Below are 18,421 nucleotides of genomic sequence, written 5' to 3'. Positions count from 1 at the left end.
TGCGAGACAAGTATCATCTCTGTGCTCAGCAGGAGGTAGACGGGTCAGATGAAAGGAAGGGCACAGGTTGTGTGGCTGGTTCTACTGCACCCCTGCTGACCTTTGGCCCCAGGGCTCTCCTCTGTCCTTATCACTCCGCCCCCAGGGATGTTTGGCAAAATCCTGTAATGCCAGGCAAGGTTCCAGTCTACTTCAGCTAGCTGTTCTCTACACCAACTGGCACCTGACCCCGTGCCCTTGATCCAGCTGCGCTTGTGCAGCTGGTTGACCCACGACCCCACCGCAGGCTGAAGGCTGATTCAGATGACTGGGTCTGTGGAGGCCAGAGACCCAGTTAGAGGCTGTGCAGCCCTGCCTGGTGCATTCAGCAGGAAAGAGCACTGTACTAGGGATTCAGATCTGGGCTCCGGGGCAAGCAAGCCTGCCGTTAACATGTGTTGAACTTGGTCAAGCCATCTCTTTGTCTACAAAATGGGAAGGTCGGGCTATATGATCTCTAAGATTTTGCCAACTCTAACCTTCTGTTCATTGTTTCTCAAACTTTGGCATATATTGGTTAAAATTCAGATGGCTGGGACCCATCCCAGAGCTCCCAGTTCAGTGAGTCTGGGGTGAGACCCGTACTTCTACCAAGTCTTAGGTGATCCTGACGCTGCTGATTTAGGGACCACGCTTTGAGAATCACTGTTCTAGCAACTCTGGCTGCACATCGCAATTACTCGGAGAAGCTTTAAACACTGTTGATACCAGGCAGATGAAATCCCAGAGCAATTAAATCAGCATCTCTGAGAGGGAGCCTGGGCTTTGTAATTGTTTAATATCTTCCCCAGGTGATTCTTACGTTCCGCCAGGAATAGGAACCACTGTACTAGAAAAGTGGCTGGGGATGCGACAGGACATTGATTGGGTAAACATCTTATATCCTTCTGGGGAAATATCTCTCAGATCCCAGCTCAGCCTCTCATTAGCTGCCAGGCTTGGAACAGCCTCCCTGAACCTCAGTTTCCCCTTCTGTAAGTGGGATCGTTAGGAGGCTAAATAAAATTCTGCCTCACTGTGTCGGCCCACCCCTCCCTTCCTCTTGTCTCCAGGGAGTGCTTGTGTATTTCTTCTGCCCTGAGGCTGTTCAACTGAGCAGAATTTAATAAGCATTTATTAGAAACACCACGTGTAAGATGCTGCTGCCCTTAGTGGTGTGGGAATACAAAGACAAATCAAGCTTGGCCCATTCCAAGGAGCTCACATGCTATCGAGGGTGACAGACTAGTGTCTCAAACGTGAGGCTGGATGTAACGCAGGCCATACAGGAAATCATCATGAGGAAGGCCACTGTGTGCAAAGCCCCCAATTCAAGACACTTGATGGTGTATTTTAATCCTTCTAACAACCTATTATAACACCCACTTTACAAGCGAAGAAACTGAGGCTTAAAGGGATGGCCAGTGACCCAGGTTCTGTTGCTGAGGAAGCCCAGAGGAGGATGAGATTCACACCGTTGTGGGTAGAGTGTGGACATTATGCTTTGAAGGGTGTGTAGAAGTTCAGTGGGTAAACAATCTAGTCTAGACAGAGGACTCAGCATGCACAAAAGGCCTGGAGGAGGGCAATTGTGCTTCTTTACGGACCTGGAAGGGGTCTGACTTGGCTGAAATGCAGGCTGATGGTGGGACATGGTGAGAATCAGATCCTGGTTGGAGGCTTTCTGTATTGAGCTAAGGAGTTTAGATTTTATATCTCAAGCAATGGGGAGCCATTGAAAATTCTTGAGCAGGAGGTGGCGTTTTTAGAAAATGATTAAAATGGTCATGGGTTATGAGAGAGGTGGGTGACAGGGAGCCCAGTGAGGGAGGAGGTGGCTATGACAAATGGTCCATGTGACAGTGAGGTAGCTGAGGGCAGGGTAGCAAAGTGGGCACACATGGGAGGTGCACCATTGCCACACGAAGCTTCCTTGGGCATTGATCCCTTATGTGCACCTGCTTATGAAGCCATTCTGTGCTTGGGGGTGGGGGGGCAGGGACATGGGCAAGTGGATCTCCCGGGGCCTCACAGCTGCACATGTAGCACCCTTCAATATGGGGATCTGGCCGGTGGACCGTGACCCTCTCAGGGTGAAGAACTCAGGCTGAAGCAGCAGATAATGGGGTCCTGGGCAGGTTCAGATCTGGCCACATTTTCAGGGTTGAGGTGGGGGAACCGGCCCAGTGGCCTGAATCCTCCTGACTCCAGCCTTCCAGATGAAGTGTGCCACCCTGTCTGTCTCCCACTGCCAAGTTTACAGCCAACTCAAGGCTTATAACCTCTTTGCGTCAAGCTGAGCACAAACCCTCCTGGGTTGAAGCCAGTTCCTAGAAGCAAAGTCTGGAGGTGGAAAGAGCACTGGGCTGGGATCCTGCGACTTGAGGGCTGGGTGACCTTGGCCCCTCTGAGGCCTAGATTTCACTTCCTCCAGTTAGGGGGTTAAACACAAGAAGGCAAGTGCCATGCCCTCTGACTAGTCCCTCCACTCCACCTGCCCCATCTTCTCTGGTTAACTTCTCTGGGGGGTCTGAAGACTGCACAGGACGAAGCGGAGCCAGCCACTTTCTATAATCAAAGTCCAAGACCATGTTAGCACTTTTGTCAGTCTGTGGATCTAGCGTATCATACCCATTTTATAGATGACACAAAGAAGGCTCAGGGAATTTCCGTGACTGGCCTAGGGCCAAATATTGCAGAAGTTACAGAGGCAGGGCTTGAACGCCTATCTCTCATCCAATGGAGCTGGACCCTCAGTTTGACGCCCCCCTTCCCCCTTAGATCCCCACCGATTATCAAGAGGTGGGAGGATAAGTCTGTTGGTGGGGGGAGATTTGGCAGGCATCCTCCAATTCCAGCGTCCTGGAGGGGAGGGATAGTTCTCTGGCTGATACAACATATGGTTTGACAGGTAGTACTGTGTCCCTTTACTGCATCCCAGTGAGAACATTCCCTTTTCAGCCTCCAGACAACGTGAAGGAGAAAGTCTGTTGGATGCTAATAGGGCTTTAACACCTCTTCACCGCTTGCCAACGCCTCTTTTTCAGAGGGCACGTCTCAAGCCTGGGCAGGCCAGTTTCCAACTGGTATTTAATAACTTTGTTTTCATAGTTCTTATTTTTACTCTTACTTTCTATTTATGGCAAGTGATCCTGGTTTCCCATTTAAGGCAGTGATATAACGATTCTCTGAAAAATGTGTTTAAGCAAGGGGAACCTGGGTCTTGGATTTAAAGAATATACTAATGAACGGTGTCTAGATATGGCACAATGAGAATGACCCGCGTTTGCCCTTGTTCAAGGTTGGGGGGAATGGAGGTGAGTGAGGCGCTGCCCAAGAGCACCCGGTATGTCCCCGGCAGGGCTCTTTCTACAGTGCTCTCCCAGACCTGCACGCAGCGCAGACCTCCATTCAGGCCCGGAGGCCAAGGTGACTCCGTGGCCCCTCCTAGCGGCACGTGCACGGCCCATGTGCCATCTCACGGGGACCCGCGGGCCGCGAGAGCTCGGGAGGCTGCAGCTCAGGGTCTATAGCTGGGCACCTGGGGATTGCCACGGTGAGGATGGCGCGGGAGCCGTGGCCCGCGGGCCGCGGCCCTTCCCAGCGCGAGCAGCTGGGGCCCCCAGCCGACGAGTGGCCGGACCCTCACAAATCACCTGCAGCCAGGGCGATGTGCGTGTGAATGTGAGCGCATACGTCAGCCTCCGAAGCCCGCGAAGCCTTCCGGTCACGGTGTGCGTCCCCGGCCACCCCCCTAGCGTCCGGGGCCCACGCGCCCAGGCACGCGGAGCGCCAGACTGAGGGGCCCTGGCGGTAGGGGGCGGGGCTCTAGGGGTGGGACCAGGCAGCGGGGCCCTTCTCCCATTGGCCGAGAGCAGTGCTGGGGGCGGGGCGCCGGGCGAAGACTGTTGAGCAGGCTCCGGGAGGCGGAGGCTCGCGCTGGGCTGCTGGACCCAAGGCTCAGAACTGCAGAGTGGGTGGGTGGCTGGGTGGGCGCCGCGTGACAGGTCGCCTCGGGGCTCTCGCAGGGACGGCAGAGGGCGCCCAGACCTGTGCTGGGCTGCTGGGCTGCTGGGCTGCTGCTGCTGCTGCTGGGACCAACCTCAGGACCCTGGGCTCCGACCACTTTTCCGAGGAGCCGTTGACCTTGCTCTGTGGGGCGTTCGCCTTAGGGAACGAGAAGGAAGGAGGAGCCGGGGGCGCAGCAGACAGAAAGTTCCCGGGCTCTGGGGGCCAGAGGAGGTGAAGTGGGAGGAGGAGCCGGTTTAGGCGAACTCGGAACTACGAAACCTTGGGGCGGCGTTCAAGGCCCCCTCCCACACGCGCGCGGAGCTCCGCGCCTTCCTCCTCCTTAAGCCGCCAGCATTGCCTCGCAGGGTTTCAGGGGAAAGTGGCAGAGCTGCGGACAGCTGAGGAGGCCACGGCCGAGCTGGGCAGCTCCCCTTCCCGAGCGACCCCCTTTGGGGTGGGCCAGGACTAGTGCACCCACCCACGCACGCATCCACAGCCACCTCCAAAGGACCCTCTGGGAGTCTTTAAGGACTCCCTTTAAGCCCCAGAGTCGCCCCTACAGCTCTCCACCCAGCCCGGAGCCCCAGGCGGGGACCCCGGGATCCGACGTCCCCCCGCCTCCAGGCACCTGGCTCAGCAGGAGTCCCCCGGGTCGGGGCAGGGCAGGGCCAGCGGCGGCGAGCCAGAGCCCGCCCAGCGCCCGGGCCCCCCCGAGCCCTCGGAACCCACTCATGGGACACCAGCTCCCCGCGCCCCATCGCCCGGCTGCACTCAGCCCGGCGCCCAGAACGGCGCAGAGGAGGAGCCCGGCGCAGTGACCCCGGAGTCACCGCAGTCCGTGGAAGGCTCGGTGGCCGGAGAGGCAAGCTGTTCGCCGCACCTCCAGGCACTCCCGGGCAGCCCTCCGAGCCGAACCAGAGGCCCAGCCCGCCATTCCCAGGTAGGAGAGAGACACTCAGCAGAGCTGGGGCGCTGGGGGAAGCGGGGAAGCCAGGAAAGAAGGTTTGAGGGTTGTCGGAGGAAAACGAGGGGAAGCTTTACATGACTAGCATAGTAAAACTGATTGAGCCCCTACTATGTGTCAGGTCCATCAGGCAACTCCCCTTATCTAGAGAAAATTAAATTAGTTGAGCACCTACTGTGTCAGGCTGGGCGCCAAGCCCCTTATTTGTGCCTGGTGAACTTCTACTCTTATTGATCTGATGCTAGGAGCCTCCATTTAAGAGCCCATTTAAATACGAGGAAACTGAGTCTCAGAGAGGAAGAGGTACTTACCTTCCTCATACACTCGCACCCCCGCGGTTCCTGAGCCAGCTGTTGCCTGCTACCTGGCAGGAGGTGGGGTTGGGATGTGTGCAGTTGGTACCCCCTGCCCCCAAGCCCTGGTGAGGACCTCTTCTGAGCAGAGAGGATTAAAGAGCACCTTCTTTGTCCAGAGTTCCTGGAGCTTTTTCTGGGCGAGTTTCCTGAGTGATCCCTTCCCAGGATGGGGGGGGTCTGTCCTCAGCTAGCCAGAGGGCCCCCAAGCACCTCTGAGGGGCTCCCTCTGATCTCTCCTCCCTTTGCCCCCAGCCCTGGGAAGAAGATGAAGGATGTCGTCCAGGAACTTATGGGAGGTAGAAGGCCAGGCCAGAAAGGGCAGCCAGCTCAGGAGCCCATGACTCAGGCTTCTGCTGGCATCAGAGAGACAAGATGGGGTCCCCCCAAAACTCTGCCTGTACTCCAGTCCTGCCCCTCCTGGCTGCTCCAAGAAGCCCTTTGTCAGCCAAGAAGCCCCTTGTCAGCCAAGAAGCGCCACAAAGCAAGGAACCCACTGGCTGTGTGCTCAGGGCCGCATGCTGAGATTGCTTCTGCCCCGTCCCTCTGAGGGATGGCCAATTCCCCCAGGCCAGGCCCTTTGCCCCGGGGTTGCTAAACTGGTGAGAGGCAGAGCTGGTCTGTGGATAGCTGGTGCCCACCTGCTTTCTTCCATCCTGAGCTGCCAAGGGTGGTGAGGTTGGCGCTGCAAACCCTCAGGACCACCTCAGCGTGGGCACGGAGGCCAGTCTGTCCGTGTGTGTCCAGAGAGGCTGGATGTCTTCTCATGGAGGAGGCTGGAGATGTGTAGGTGGGAGGGCAGGACCACGCAGTGATCCGTGCCCTAGGGTGCACACAGGGAGGACAGCCCAGACTCTCATCCTGCTGTCCTTGCTCAGCTGACCCCTCCATCCTCCAGCAGGCCCTGGGGGAGGGGCTCAAGGAAGAACAGGGTGAGTGCATGGATGGTTTCCCTGGGGGCTGCTGAGCAGGGTTTGGGGGAGAGTCCTGGGCAGGGTGCCCACACCCAGCTGCCTGTGAGGAGAGAAGGAATGAGAACATAATTGGGTCATTTCCCCTGCCTGACTCCAGCTGAGGCTTCACTGAGTCAGACACTGTTTTGAAAGATTCTAGTGTTGGTCTGGGGGTGGGTCTTCACAGAGGTAAGAGCCCAGGCTTTGGAGCCAACGCCTGATTTTAATCCTTGCCCCACCAGTTATCTGTGTGAACCCCGCAAGTAACTCCAGAGTCCTTATCGGTCCACTGGGTCAATCAATGGTGGCCTTCTTGTCATGGGGCTGTTGTGAAGTCATTGGAATAAGGCACATGGAGTACCCAGCATGGTGGAAGCCTGCCTGGCTGTGGGGGCTATTTCCAGAGGGTGGCCCCACCCCATCTCAGTTCCAGGCCTTTCTGCCTCCTGGGTGCCGTTACAATGGCTCTAGGGTGGGGTCTGCCAAGTCACAGAACCTGCCTTCGGGTCCTGGTGCTGCTAACGGTCTCCATTAACCAACAGGGTGGAACTCTAACCCTTGTCTGCTTATCACTGTGTAGAGTAAGCCTGGCGAGAGACGGGGCAGAGCAGCAGTGGGGCAGGGAGAAGCTGCCCACAGCACTGCCCAGCACCTCCTCTGGGGGACAGGAGGGGAGAGAGACATGAAGGTGGCAGGCGGAGCCCACAGACGTGCTGTCCCCTGGTGTCCAGGTGTCTGGGTGCCTCACAGAGCCCCATGTGGCTGAGGCCATGTGAAGACTCAGTCTTCTCTCAAAGAAGAAAACCACAGAATTTCCCCCTCCTTCTTTGCCTCTCCCTGACCCCCGGCCTCCTCTCCCTGACCTCTCCCTACCTGCTCTCTCTGCCTGAGTCCATTTAGTCACTGATATTAGCACATCTGTACCAGGAGCCCTAGGGGTAGAGGTTGGGGCAGGCAGTGACAGAGACAAAAACTGTCCCTGGGGGTGCTGTTGGCCTCCTTCCTTCTCGGTCTAGACAGAGGTGACCACCAATCAAGTCTAGTTCCCTGCAGAAGGACTCAGGGTGGGGGATGTCCTGGAGTGGGGCCTCTTTCCCCCACCTCCGCTGAAGGCTCAGGCTAGCTTGCCCAGCCCCAAAGGGGACTGAGGAGGGTTTGCTGCTCTTGGTCTTGTGTCTCCCGCTCCCCCTGCCCACCTATAAGTGTGTCCTGGGCACGGAGCCCCTCCTCGTTGCAGCCCTTGGGCCTGCCAGGCAGCGTGGGGTGGAGGGAGAAACCCCTAGAAGGAGGCTGCAGGGGAGCTCTAGAGGCAGAGACATTTGCTTCATTCATTTATGCGTCACTTATTGGGCACCTGCTGTGTACATGGCACCGAAATCCTGTAGGATAAATGGAAAGATGGCTTCAGACATGAACTGAATGGGAATCTTAGGCTTAGAGTCACTGCCCTGGCTCCCTTGTTAACTCATGGACCAGCCACGTAGCTTTTAAGCACCAGAGACCTTATTTGTGAAATGAAGAAGATAATCCATAGGGAGGTGGTGAGGATACTTCACAGCACGGGGCAGACTGCCTGTGATCTAGTCCCTCCTCTGCTGGTTACAGGCTGTGCAACCATGAGCAAGTTACTCACCTTCTCTGTGCTTTAGTTTCTTCATCTATAAATTAGGATGTCTTCACCTGCCTTCTGGGATGACTGAGGGATGAAGGGGGTTATTACACATTCAGCACTTAGAACATTCTGACATATATTAACTGCAAAATAAACGTCAGCTATTATTATCCTATACTTAGCACGGTGCTTGGCACATGGTAGGGGTTTGGCTAATGGTGATCAATTATCCTGGCTCTCGGGCTGGGGTCACTGTGTGCTGAGCGAGCTTATTGTGTGCATCTCTTTGTAATTCATTCATTGACATCATCTTGCTAGCTTGGAATCGGTCACAGTGGCAGTATGTACGCCACGGAAATTGACAAGTGTTACCAAAAAGAGCTTTCTAAGAAGGTATTTTTGAGAGCCGGGTTCTTGCACAGCAGCTCTCAGTGGGGCGGGCAGCAGGATTGGGCTTCCTGAGGGCCCTGAACAGGATGAGTGCCAGGAGACCCGCACCCAGGCTTGTCTCCCCATCAGGTCTCTTGGCATCATGGCAGACAGAACAACAGTGTGATGTTGGAGAGCGCCTCTGGGTAAATGGGGCATCCAGGGGTGGGGGCCAGGCGGAGCCAGCACATATAGCCCTCTGTGCCTTCTCTGAGCAGCCGAGCTCCACTATGGCTGCCCGCTGCCCCATCCCCACTGCCCGCCACCCCCCCACCCCCCACCCCCCGGCCTGGTGCTTTGTGTGGTGCCCAGCCTGCACCATCTGTGGAGGCCTGGGGTGAGGGTGGGTTGGGGGGGGGGTGGAGGTTTCATCACACCTGTGTCCCTTTATCGCTCCTCTTCTCTAGAGAGGGGAGGGATTCCTGCTGAAGTGGAGGGGCTCAGGGAGGTCTTCAGAGAGGAGGTGGCATTTCAGACCCTGAAACATAAAGGGAAGAAGGTGTCTGGGGAGGGACTAGTCTGAGCTAAGGAATGGAGGCAGATCTCAGCAGAGCTCAAACTGATAGAGTGATTGGGGCTCAGGGGTGCTGGAGGGGGTGTTCTGCTGGGTCTGGAGATAGGAAGAGAGGCTCTCCGGGCTGTGATGGGCCTTTGGGGTATGCCTGATGCAGCCCCTGGAGGTTGCCTTATATCCACTGGGGGTTTGGAACTTGGATCCATTTCAGCCACTTCTACGAGGCCAGGAGGTTCCTGCAGAAAGTTCTGGGTATACCAGAACCATAAACCCTTGGACTCATAGGGACTTGAGTTGTTTGTGGGCCATTTCTCTGACACATGTCCCCTCTCGTCCAGGTGTCTGGGTCTTCTGAGGTGGCAAACTCCCAGAGGCTGGGGGTAAAGATTGTTGGGCCGCCCTGGGCTTGGGCACGGAGGAGATCGTCTGGACACGGCCTTTCCTGTCCTCTGGGAGGGGTGCAGAGCCATCCCCCCTCCACCGCCCCCACTCACAAATGCTCTCGTGCCTCCCCTGGCAGGTCCTGGAGTCCCAGGCTTCTGGGAAGCCAGCGTCAGGAAGGGTCAGGGAGAGAGTGGATTCTAACAAGAGTTAACTTTCTGTTTTTAAAGAATTTTTCAAGTTTAATGTGAAATTAAAAAAAAAAAATACAGAGAAAGGAGTCCACTTTCTTTAATGTACAAAAACATATGAGTAGGAACAAAAGCAAATTAAACATTATTGGTATGTTTACACCACTATCTGGTTCTTCATATCAACTTTACTCTTCAAACAATGGGAAGCAGGTGGCAGTTGAGGGGCTGGGAAAGAGATAAACAGAAAAGACTTTCCTACCGTGTTTATTCTATCCTGTGTAGCGCTGTGCCCACACAGAAGGCTTCTTTTGCTTCTCCACTATGCAGGAATTCAGTTGTATGTAAAGTTGAACCTGCTCAAAAGCTGAGGGGGACCGGAAATGATGGGTCCGCCTCCTGGTGCATCGCCAGGCCGTTCAAACAATGGTGTGGCTACCAGCTTGTCGTGTTCAGGGGCTGCAAACAAAGCTTTCTCTTGAAGCTGAACCAAAAACAACTTCTTATGTTCCTTCGGCTTTGTAAAATGCGCAGGAATGCGTGGGTCCTGAGGAGATTCAAAACCTGGTTCCCACCAGGTACCAAGTCCATCATCAGTGATCCAGCCTTTCCGGACTCCGTCTTCATGACCTAGTATCCGTCACTGAGCATTTTAGTCCTTCCACTTCATCTTCTCCTGGGGTAAGCGCACCCCCAGGTAGTGCGAGGGAAGCCGTTCCCAGCTGAAGCAGTAACACGGGGTGCTCAGGTACAAACAGAGCCCCTAGTATCGTTCTCCTCTTCCCAATTTCATCAGATTCCCCCCTCATGCATTGAAATCTGGCGGCAACGGAGCTTTCCTTCTCGTGGAGGCGCTTTTTGTACCAAAAGCATCATTGGTAAGAGGGAACCGGTTGACTGCGCTCCAAGGCGAGGGGCTTGCGTGGTCTGTCGGATGACCTTGTTGCCAAACTGGTTGATGCTCCCGGGGCCAGCCGGTCTGCGGGACCGTTTAAGAGTTGGCGTTTCTGAGATCTTGCCGCGTACCGAGCCCTTCACGCCAGCCCTATGAGTTGAGTCCGTTGTATTGATGACAAAAGTGGCTCCCAGGGAAGTTAGGCTGCTTGCCCAGAAGCAATGACGTGTTAGTGGTAAAGTGAGGATTCAAGCCCCTGAAAGCACTCCTGGGCTGGAATAAACAAGGGGGTGAATGGATGGATGGGTGGGTGGGAGAATGAAGGCGAGGAGGGAAGAAACACGGCACAGATGAATGAACGGGCAGAACTCCAAAGCCCCTCAGAGAGACCCTAGTCCACCTGTCCCATTTCACAGACAGGAAAGCGAGACCTAGCCAGGAGCCGGGCCGTGGGGCCAAGGCCTCTGGCCTGGGCTGTGGGGCTGCGCCAGGGCCCGCTGACGCCTGCTCCCCGCTCTCTGTCGCAGCCCCGAGCCATGATGAAGACCTTGTCCAGCGGGAACTGCACGTTCAGCGTGCCCGCCAAGAACTCGTACCGCATGGTGGTGCTGGGCGCCTCGCGGGTCGGCAAGAGCTCCATAGTCTCTCGCTTCCTCAACGGCCGCTTCGAGGACCAGTACACGCCCACCATCGAAGACTTCCACCGGAAGGTCTACAACATCCGAGGTGACATGTACCAGCTGGACATCCTGGACACCTCTGGCAACCACCCCTTCCCCGCCATGCGCCGACTGTCCATCCTCACAGGTGGGTGCCGGGGTGGGCACGGGTGCCGCATGTGTATGTAGGTGTGTGCGCTTCGCACTTCACAGCTGGCACACAGCACTCGCACATTGGTCATCTGGGGTGAAGGTCACGAGAAGCCCCCGTGCGCTGTAAAGGTCAGAGAGCTGTTGCTTGCTGAAGTGAAGGTTGGAGCCGGGGCCCAATATCCGTTCTCTGGGACCCTGGGTCAATTACTCGTGATCCTGGGGGCTGCCTTGCAGATCAGGGGCTGATGCAGGTGGGCACTGGGGATGCTCCTGTCCAGGGGACAGAAGGGCTGCTGCTTCCTCCTCAGGGAGGTGACTCAGCATTGCTCTGGGGCCCACGGCCAGTCCCTGGGCTCAGGTCTCTTGGCACCCCATGCCCTTTGCCACCTGTCAGAGCGGTAACCACAGGACCCATTGGGCAGCCACAGGGCAGGCGGGGGCCCTGCCCATGCGAGGGGCTTGGTGATAATTGTAATAACGGTGATGGCAATAGCTAATACTTATCAAGAGCTGTGAGCCTGGGCCCAGTCTTAGAGCTTGGCATTTGTTTATTTAATCCTCACAGCTAACCTAGGAGGTGGGTCTTTGCTTCCATTTTGCAGATAGGGAAACTGAGGCCCAGAGAGGTTAAGTTACTCTAGGTCAGCGGTTCTCAACCTGTGGGTCGCGACCCCTTTGGGGGTCGAATGACCCTTTCACAGGGGTTGCCTAAGACCATCGGAAAACACATATATCATTACATATTGTTTTTGTGATTAATCACTACGCTTTAATTATGTTCAATTTGTAACAATGAAAACACATCCTGCATATCAGATATTTACATTATGATTCATAACAGTAGCAAAATTAGTTATGAAGTAGCAACGAAACTAATTTTATGGTTGGGGGTCCCCACAGCATGAGGAACTGTATTACAGGGTTGCAGCATCAGGAAGGTTGAGCACCCCTGTCCTAGGTGGTAACACAGCTGGTAAATGAAAGGCTGCCTCACGTTTCACCACTAAGCTGTCCTGTAGCCTCTTAGCCCTGCTGGGAGCGGTGGGAGTGAGAGGGAGACGGTCAGGGCCGAGGGGGCAGGTGGAGCTGTGGGGCTGGGCCGTCACCTGCGTGACTCAGCTGCTCTGTGCGGTAGCGAAGCGGGCAGGCCTAGAAACCAGTCTTCCTGGCTCCGAATCCTGGTGCCCCTGCTTCCTGGTTTTGTACCGGACATAGACTGTATCTTGTTGTACCTCAGTTTTCTCACCTGCATGTTGGTGTCACATAGCACCCATCCCAAAGGTCATTGTGACAAGTAAATGAGTTAATATGTGAGAAGTGCTGGGCGCGCAGGGAGTAAGTGCTCAGTAAATACTAGCCCTAAATTAAAGCAGCATTTATGATATGCCCGCCATGAGCTCTGCAGGGCCGTGTTCCAAGCCATGCCCCAAGGCAGGCCCCTCCCACTGCCGGGCAGTGATGAAGGGGAGGAAGGAGCAAGTAGCCCACCCTCCAGTCACGGCTCTAATAGCCCCAAAATCAGATACTTCTGCATCAAGAAAACCGTGCCTTGCCCACCCCACCCCCCACAGCCCGGTCAAGCCCTGTCTTGGGTTGCCCTGGCAAACAGCTTCCTCTTCCTCTTGAGACTGTCCTCGCTGACCACCTGACACAGATCACACTCAGAGCCTCTCAGTCCGTATTTTGGAGATGCGGTGTGTGGGTAGAAGGAGCCCTGGGTTGACCTGGGCTTGAGTCCTGGCTCCCCCCTTCGTGTGGCTTAGACATGCGACTGGAGGTCTGAATCTCAGTCTCGCCAGCTGCGCAGTGGGCATCACCTGGCTTCCTCCAGGGCTGGCTGCGAGGACTGGAGGAAAATGTGGGGGGTGGTGCACTTCCAGCACGCAGTGAATGTTGTAGGAATGTCAGCTCGTGGGGGCCCGGGGGCCCGGGGGCCCAGCTGTGTAAATAAGGCTGATGTCAGAGGGAATGAGAGGGAGATGCAGAGAGGGGACCACATGCATATTTTTCAAAATGAATTTTTAATTGCACAAATAATATACAAATGCACCCTCCTTTAAACATATAGACAGGCTGAAAGCCCGCTTGATTCATTTCCCCGCCCCCAGGCTCCTGCCCTCGCCCCCTGGAGGTGGCTACCCCATCCATCTGGCCTGAACTCTTCTGGCCCTCCCCGTGAACACATTGACATTCATATCTGAATCCCCACAAAAGAGAGTATTTTTTTCTGCCTCTCGTTTGTGCATATACCATTCAGAGCACATCTGTCTGCTGCTTGCTGTTCCCCTCACCAATCCGTACCTCATTTTCCAACCTGGTGCTAGTGCACAGGGCACTCTGAAACTATTAATTCCACCGCCACCAGTTCCTTCCAGCTGCCGGCCTGGCTGGCTGACTCTGAAGCTTGGCACCGCAGTCTTGCATTTGAATATGTCACGACTGCTGAATCCTCAGGGGCCCAGGATTAGCCTAACAGGACGGGTTTGGCAGCCCAAGCAGAATTGGTTGCCAGGCTGGTGCTGCGCACACCGACATTCATTCCATCCCATGCAGTCCTGCCCATTCAGCCACCTTTATGAACACCCACTGTGTGCCGGGCACCGGGAGACAAGGAAAGGATGACTAAGTCCCCCTCTGCTCCGGAGCCCACTGTTCAGAGCACACCACTGGCCGGAACACAGTTCTGAACGTGTCACGTGTGATTTTGGGGACACAGGTGATGCAGCAGCTGCCAGGGCTGGAATCGCTTGATTCTTCTTTGGAGAACTTGGGCCAGTTGCTGACGCCTCTGAGCCTCAGTTTCCTTGTCTGTAAAACATCTCACCAAAGTGAGGAAGGTTCTTTGAGCAGAGACTGTGATTACAGTAGTGAGATCTGGAAATTGGGATGAAGGCACCAGCCCCCTCTGCCACCCCTGCCTTCTCCACATTGCCCCGGTTTCAGATTCAAAAGTCTTGAGTGATGCAACGAGCTAAGCCAGGGACAGTGTGGGCCTTGGAGGCCAGCATTCGCTTATTCTTTCAAGATTTATCCAAGGGGCAGAAAGCACTGACAGTGTACCAGGCACCGGCTAAGGGAGGACGGGCTTGGGCCCGCATCTCGGCCTGGCCACGTTGGAGCTGTGTGCTCTGTGGCAGGTTGCTCACCCTTTCTGAGTCATAGTTTGCTCACCTCTACCATGAAGATAATGAAATTTCACAGAGGTTTTCTAAAGAGCCAAGAAATACATGGGCATGAAGTGTGTGACCCATGCAGGCTCTTGCAGGTGCTTGTCCTCATTGTCATCGTTGGCTCCTAAGACCACTGACCAGCATCCCTCTGCACTCATTATCTCCTGTGACCCTCAAGGTCACCCCACACGGCAGCGTTTCAGCCACATGGGGCAGATGGGGAAATAGATTGAGAGAAGCTGCGTGGCCCACTGAAGGCCAGGGGGTAAGTAGAGGAGGCAAGGGTACGCCAAAGCTCCCTGCTGCCAACACTCTGGGCTCCTGCCGTGCGTCAGGTCTGATTCCAGGCCCTGGGGCTGTGCGCCGACAAGGGGGGCAGGACCCCTTCCTTCCTGGAGATGGCATTTATTATTATTCTAACCCGGCCCCCACAAGCTCGGAGTCACTCCCCCCCCCACCCCCCGTCTCCAGCCCTGCAGGGGAGTGTAGGCGAGTTAACTGTGTCCAGACCAGGTTCTGCCAGAGTTAAGCTGTGTGGCCTTGCGGGAGGGCGCTGTCTGCAAACTTACTGCCTGCAAACTCACCGCCTGCGCTTTCTCTCCCCGCAGGCGACGTCTTCATCCTGGTGTTCAGCCTGGACAACCGCGAGTCCTTCGACGAGGTCAAGCGCCTCCAGAAGCAGATCCTGGAGGTCAAGTCCTGCCTGAAGAACAAGACCAAGGAGGCGGCAGAGCTGCCCATGGTCATCTGCGGCAACAAGAACGACCACGGCGAGCTCTGCCGCCAGGTGCCCACCACCGAGGCCGAGCTGCTGGTGTCTGGCGATGAGAACTGCGCCTACTTCGAGGTGTCGGCCAAGAAGAACACCAACGTGGACGAGATGTTCTACGTACTCTTCAGCATGGCCAAGCTGCCGCACGAGATGAGCCCCGCCCTGCACCGCAAGATCTCCGTGCAGTACGGGGACACCTTCCACCCCAGGCCCTTCTGCATGCGTCGCGTCAAGGAGACAGATGCCTACGGCATGGTCTCACCCTTCGCCCGCCGCCCCAGCGTCAATAGTGACCTCAAGTACATCAAGGCCAAGGTCCTTCGGGAGGGCCAGGCCCGGGAGCGGGACAAATGCTCCATCCAGTGAGTGGGAGGGACGCTGGGGTGGGGCTCGGGCAGTGCCTTATGGGAGGTGGCCCCCGGTGCCCGCATCCCCCCATGAGAACTCAATGGCAGTTGTATTGGAAGACCTTTGGCACCAGCGTGGAGGACCCCAGCCTTGAACCTCGGTACCTTCTCTTGCCTTCTTGCCATTTCCCTCTGATTCCATGGCTCCCTGTGGTTCCAACTCTTCTGTGTGGGGATGGATCTCCGCAGAGTGGGAGACAAGGTTGGGAGACATCTGGACTTCTGCAGGGACCCAGCTCAGAGCCTTCCTGTCTTTGGGTTGTAAGAAACACTGATGCCAGAGGGGACGGGACCCCTGCATCTGACGGAGCCTCCTAGAATGGTGGCAGCATGAAAGCAGCACCTGGGGCCTGATCGGGGAGCGCTCTGCTGTCCTGGCCTGAGACCCAGCCTGGTTTAGGTAGCAGCACGGAAGCCACCCTCCTCTCCCCATCCTGAAACTTGCCCTCTGGCTCAGCTGTTTCTACCCCGCCCCACCCCCACCCCCATTGGCCCCTGGCTGTCCCTGACATCGAGCCAGGGGCGTCTGTGTGTTCGAAGGGTGAGCAGCCTCGTCTCCTGGACCACGTCCTCCTCCAGAGCCGCCTCCCTCATCAGCCTCCTGTCCCAGGTCCCTCCCGTCTGCTGGTTGTGCTGTGTTGTTACAGCTCTTCTCATGTCGTGTGTAGCTGTAGCGTAGGAGTGGAAATCCTCGTACTGTAAAAGCCTAGTGACCCCTCATTGGCCAGGCCCCTACCCAGCTCAGACCCACCACCTGCCCTGCTCCGCAGTGGGGTTCCCGTGGCCCGTCTGCTGCTGGACATTGCCCTCCACACTGAGCTTTACAGTTTACATTCGCACAGGTGGGGCAGCCGCCAGGGCCGCTTCTGCCCCAGCCCTGCCCCCCTCGCCCCCCCCCCCCGCCCCGCCCCGGCTAGTTCAGGACCGAGCTCTGCCTAGAACCAGGTGGTTCTGGACTGTGCTTGCTGCTGACGCATTCACGGCAAGCCTGCTGGGTGCTGGGCCCACTGTGTGCTAGCAAACAGAGAGAGTGATGCACTTCACGACCCTGGGCCAGCGCCGTCCCCAGTCCTGGCCTCTTCCCTTGACCGGCCCGGCCCCGCCCGCCCCTGCTGTCCCGCTGCCACTGCACACACGGCTGTCGGGAGGCTTGGAGGAGCAGCCCGGAGCCAGAGCTGAGCCTGGGAGAGGCCAGTGGAGAAGCTCCTGGGGGTCTCTTCCTCGTGCCTGGGACTGGGTTACTGGGTACCAGGCCTGGCGGGATTTGAACCTCTAGACCAAAGGCTCTTGTCATCAGCTCTTAACAAATACATTTTGTATTTTAATCTCCTGAAAAATATTGATGGTCAGGGCCACAAGGAACCTTAGTGGTCATCTAGTGACTCTTTCCAAGGCCCAGAGAGGGTCAGTACCTTGCCCCAGGTCACACAGCAAGTCCATGAGTGGCAGAAGCAGGCCTAGGTCTGGGCATTCAGCACACACCAGGACGTGTGTCCTTGCCTCGTGCTGCCTCTGAGGGCTCCTGTAGATTCTGTGTACATTGTGCCCATGTGTGTAATGTACATACATGCGAACACACAAACACACAAGCCCTGGCCTCAGCTCTGCACACCCTACCTTCCTCCCTCCCCTTGACCCTGCTTCTGTGCCCCCCCCCCCCCCCGCCCCGCCTGAATCCTCTAAGCAGACCGGGTACCTTGGCCAGGACAGGTGTGTGGCCTGGTCTCACCCAGAACTCTGTGTACACTCTCAATTAAAATGGGTTTGTTTCTAAGCTGTGTCCTTGACCGTGTGTCTTTTCTGTATTTCCAAGAGGAGGTGTGCCACCAGAGCTGGCCTTTCCCTCCCCGTGGCACCTGCCTGGGGCCCTGGCTCTGGGTGTCAGTCGGAGTCACTCTTCAAAGTTAAGTATGTGGGGAAGGGGAGGAATAAAACCCGAAGCCTCTCTCGGCCCAGGCCCTTCTGGGCCCTCTGGGGGTGTGTGCTAAGTGTCTGGGCCCCTCTGGGGTGGCCAGGTCAGACAGGAGAGGCCCCCCTGGAGACCATCAGCCCTTCGGAGTCACCATGTGACTGAGCTCTGGGTGGCTTTTATAGAGCATCAGTTTTGCCACCAGGGGACGTTCGGCAATGTCTAGAAACACTCTTGATTGTCAGAACTGGGAGGGGGTGGGGCGACATTGTGCTACTAGCGTCCGGTGGGAGGACAGTGGCCAGGACAGCCCCATAATAACGAGCCCCCCTGCTCTGAATGGTGGCAATGGGCGGCCTCCTCACTTGGACTGTCAGCCCTTGAGGGCAGAACACAGCCCAGGTCTGTGCATGGTTGATACAGTGTACAACACTCTGGATGGTCCTTCCTAATTCTGGGCCAGCAGTGTGCCCTCCTGGGAAATGAGACAGCGCATGGGTGGGGTGGCAGGTGGAGGGACAGGGAGAAGGTCCTGTCCCTGGACAACCCAGAATGTGCCACGTTGGACCAAGGTTCTCCCTAGGCAGAGGGAAGAGAAGGGAAGTGGCCGTGTGCCGGCTGTGGGCTTCCCATGCCTGGTCTCGCGCCATCCGCAGGAGAAACTCACTCCTCAGGTTTGTCTGGTTTCAACGTCACGTTCATCACGGCCCAGCTGATGAAGCGTCGTATCGGGGATTCCAAACCAGAGGCCGGCGAGCTCCACGTGGGTGAGGAAAGGACTCAGATCTGGGAGACGGGGACAGGTCAGTACTATTGATCACTCAGCAAAGGCCACTGAGCCTGTAGGTGCAAGGCCAGAGGTGGAGGCCAGGCCAGGCCTCACACCCGCACACTCAGAGGGAAGCAGGACAGGCCTCTGAGTGCCGAGCGCCCGTATCCAGGGTGAGAAGCCCTTGCTCGCACATCCACAAAGCAAGGTGAGCCCCGCTATGGTGGAGGCAAAACCAGGTGAGCCTGGGATGTGCGGGAG

The 18,421-nt window shown here is 56.5% G+C and overlaps 1 protein-coding gene and 1 pseudogene across 1 annotated transcript; one reads left to right on the top strand and one right to left on the bottom strand.

Moving 5' to 3' along the window:
• The first annotated feature begins 4,576 nt into the window (after positions 1-4,576).
• On the top strand, positions 4,577-17,133 carry RASD2 (RASD family member 2). The gene is made up of 3 exons (XM_090272538.1): positions 4,577-4,969; positions 10,849-11,128; positions 14,912-17,133. Exons 2-3 carry the CDS (start codon positions 10,858-10,860, stop codon positions 15,439-15,441), a joined length of 801 nt encoding a protein of 266 aa, XP_090128664.1. The 5' UTR covers positions 4,577-4,969; positions 10,849-10,857; the 3' UTR covers positions 15,442-17,133.
• LOC150011094 (cleavage and polyadenylation specificity factor subunit 5 pseudogene) lies at positions 9,736-10,859 on the bottom strand (annotated as a pseudogene).
• Positions 17,134-18,421: the final 1,288 nt, after the last annotated feature.

The sequence above is a fragment of the Furipterus horrens genome, unplaced genomic scaffold (genome assembly GCF_987537825.1).
Source record: "Furipterus horrens unplaced genomic scaffold, mFurHor1.1.pri manual_scaffold_4, whole genome shotgun sequence".
In the NCBI taxonomy this organism is placed as follows: Eukaryota; Metazoa; Chordata; class Mammalia; order Chiroptera; family Furipteridae; genus Furipterus; species Furipterus horrens.
Note: the sequence above shows the minus strand (reverse complement) of the source record. Positions and strands in the feature narration are given on the sequence as shown.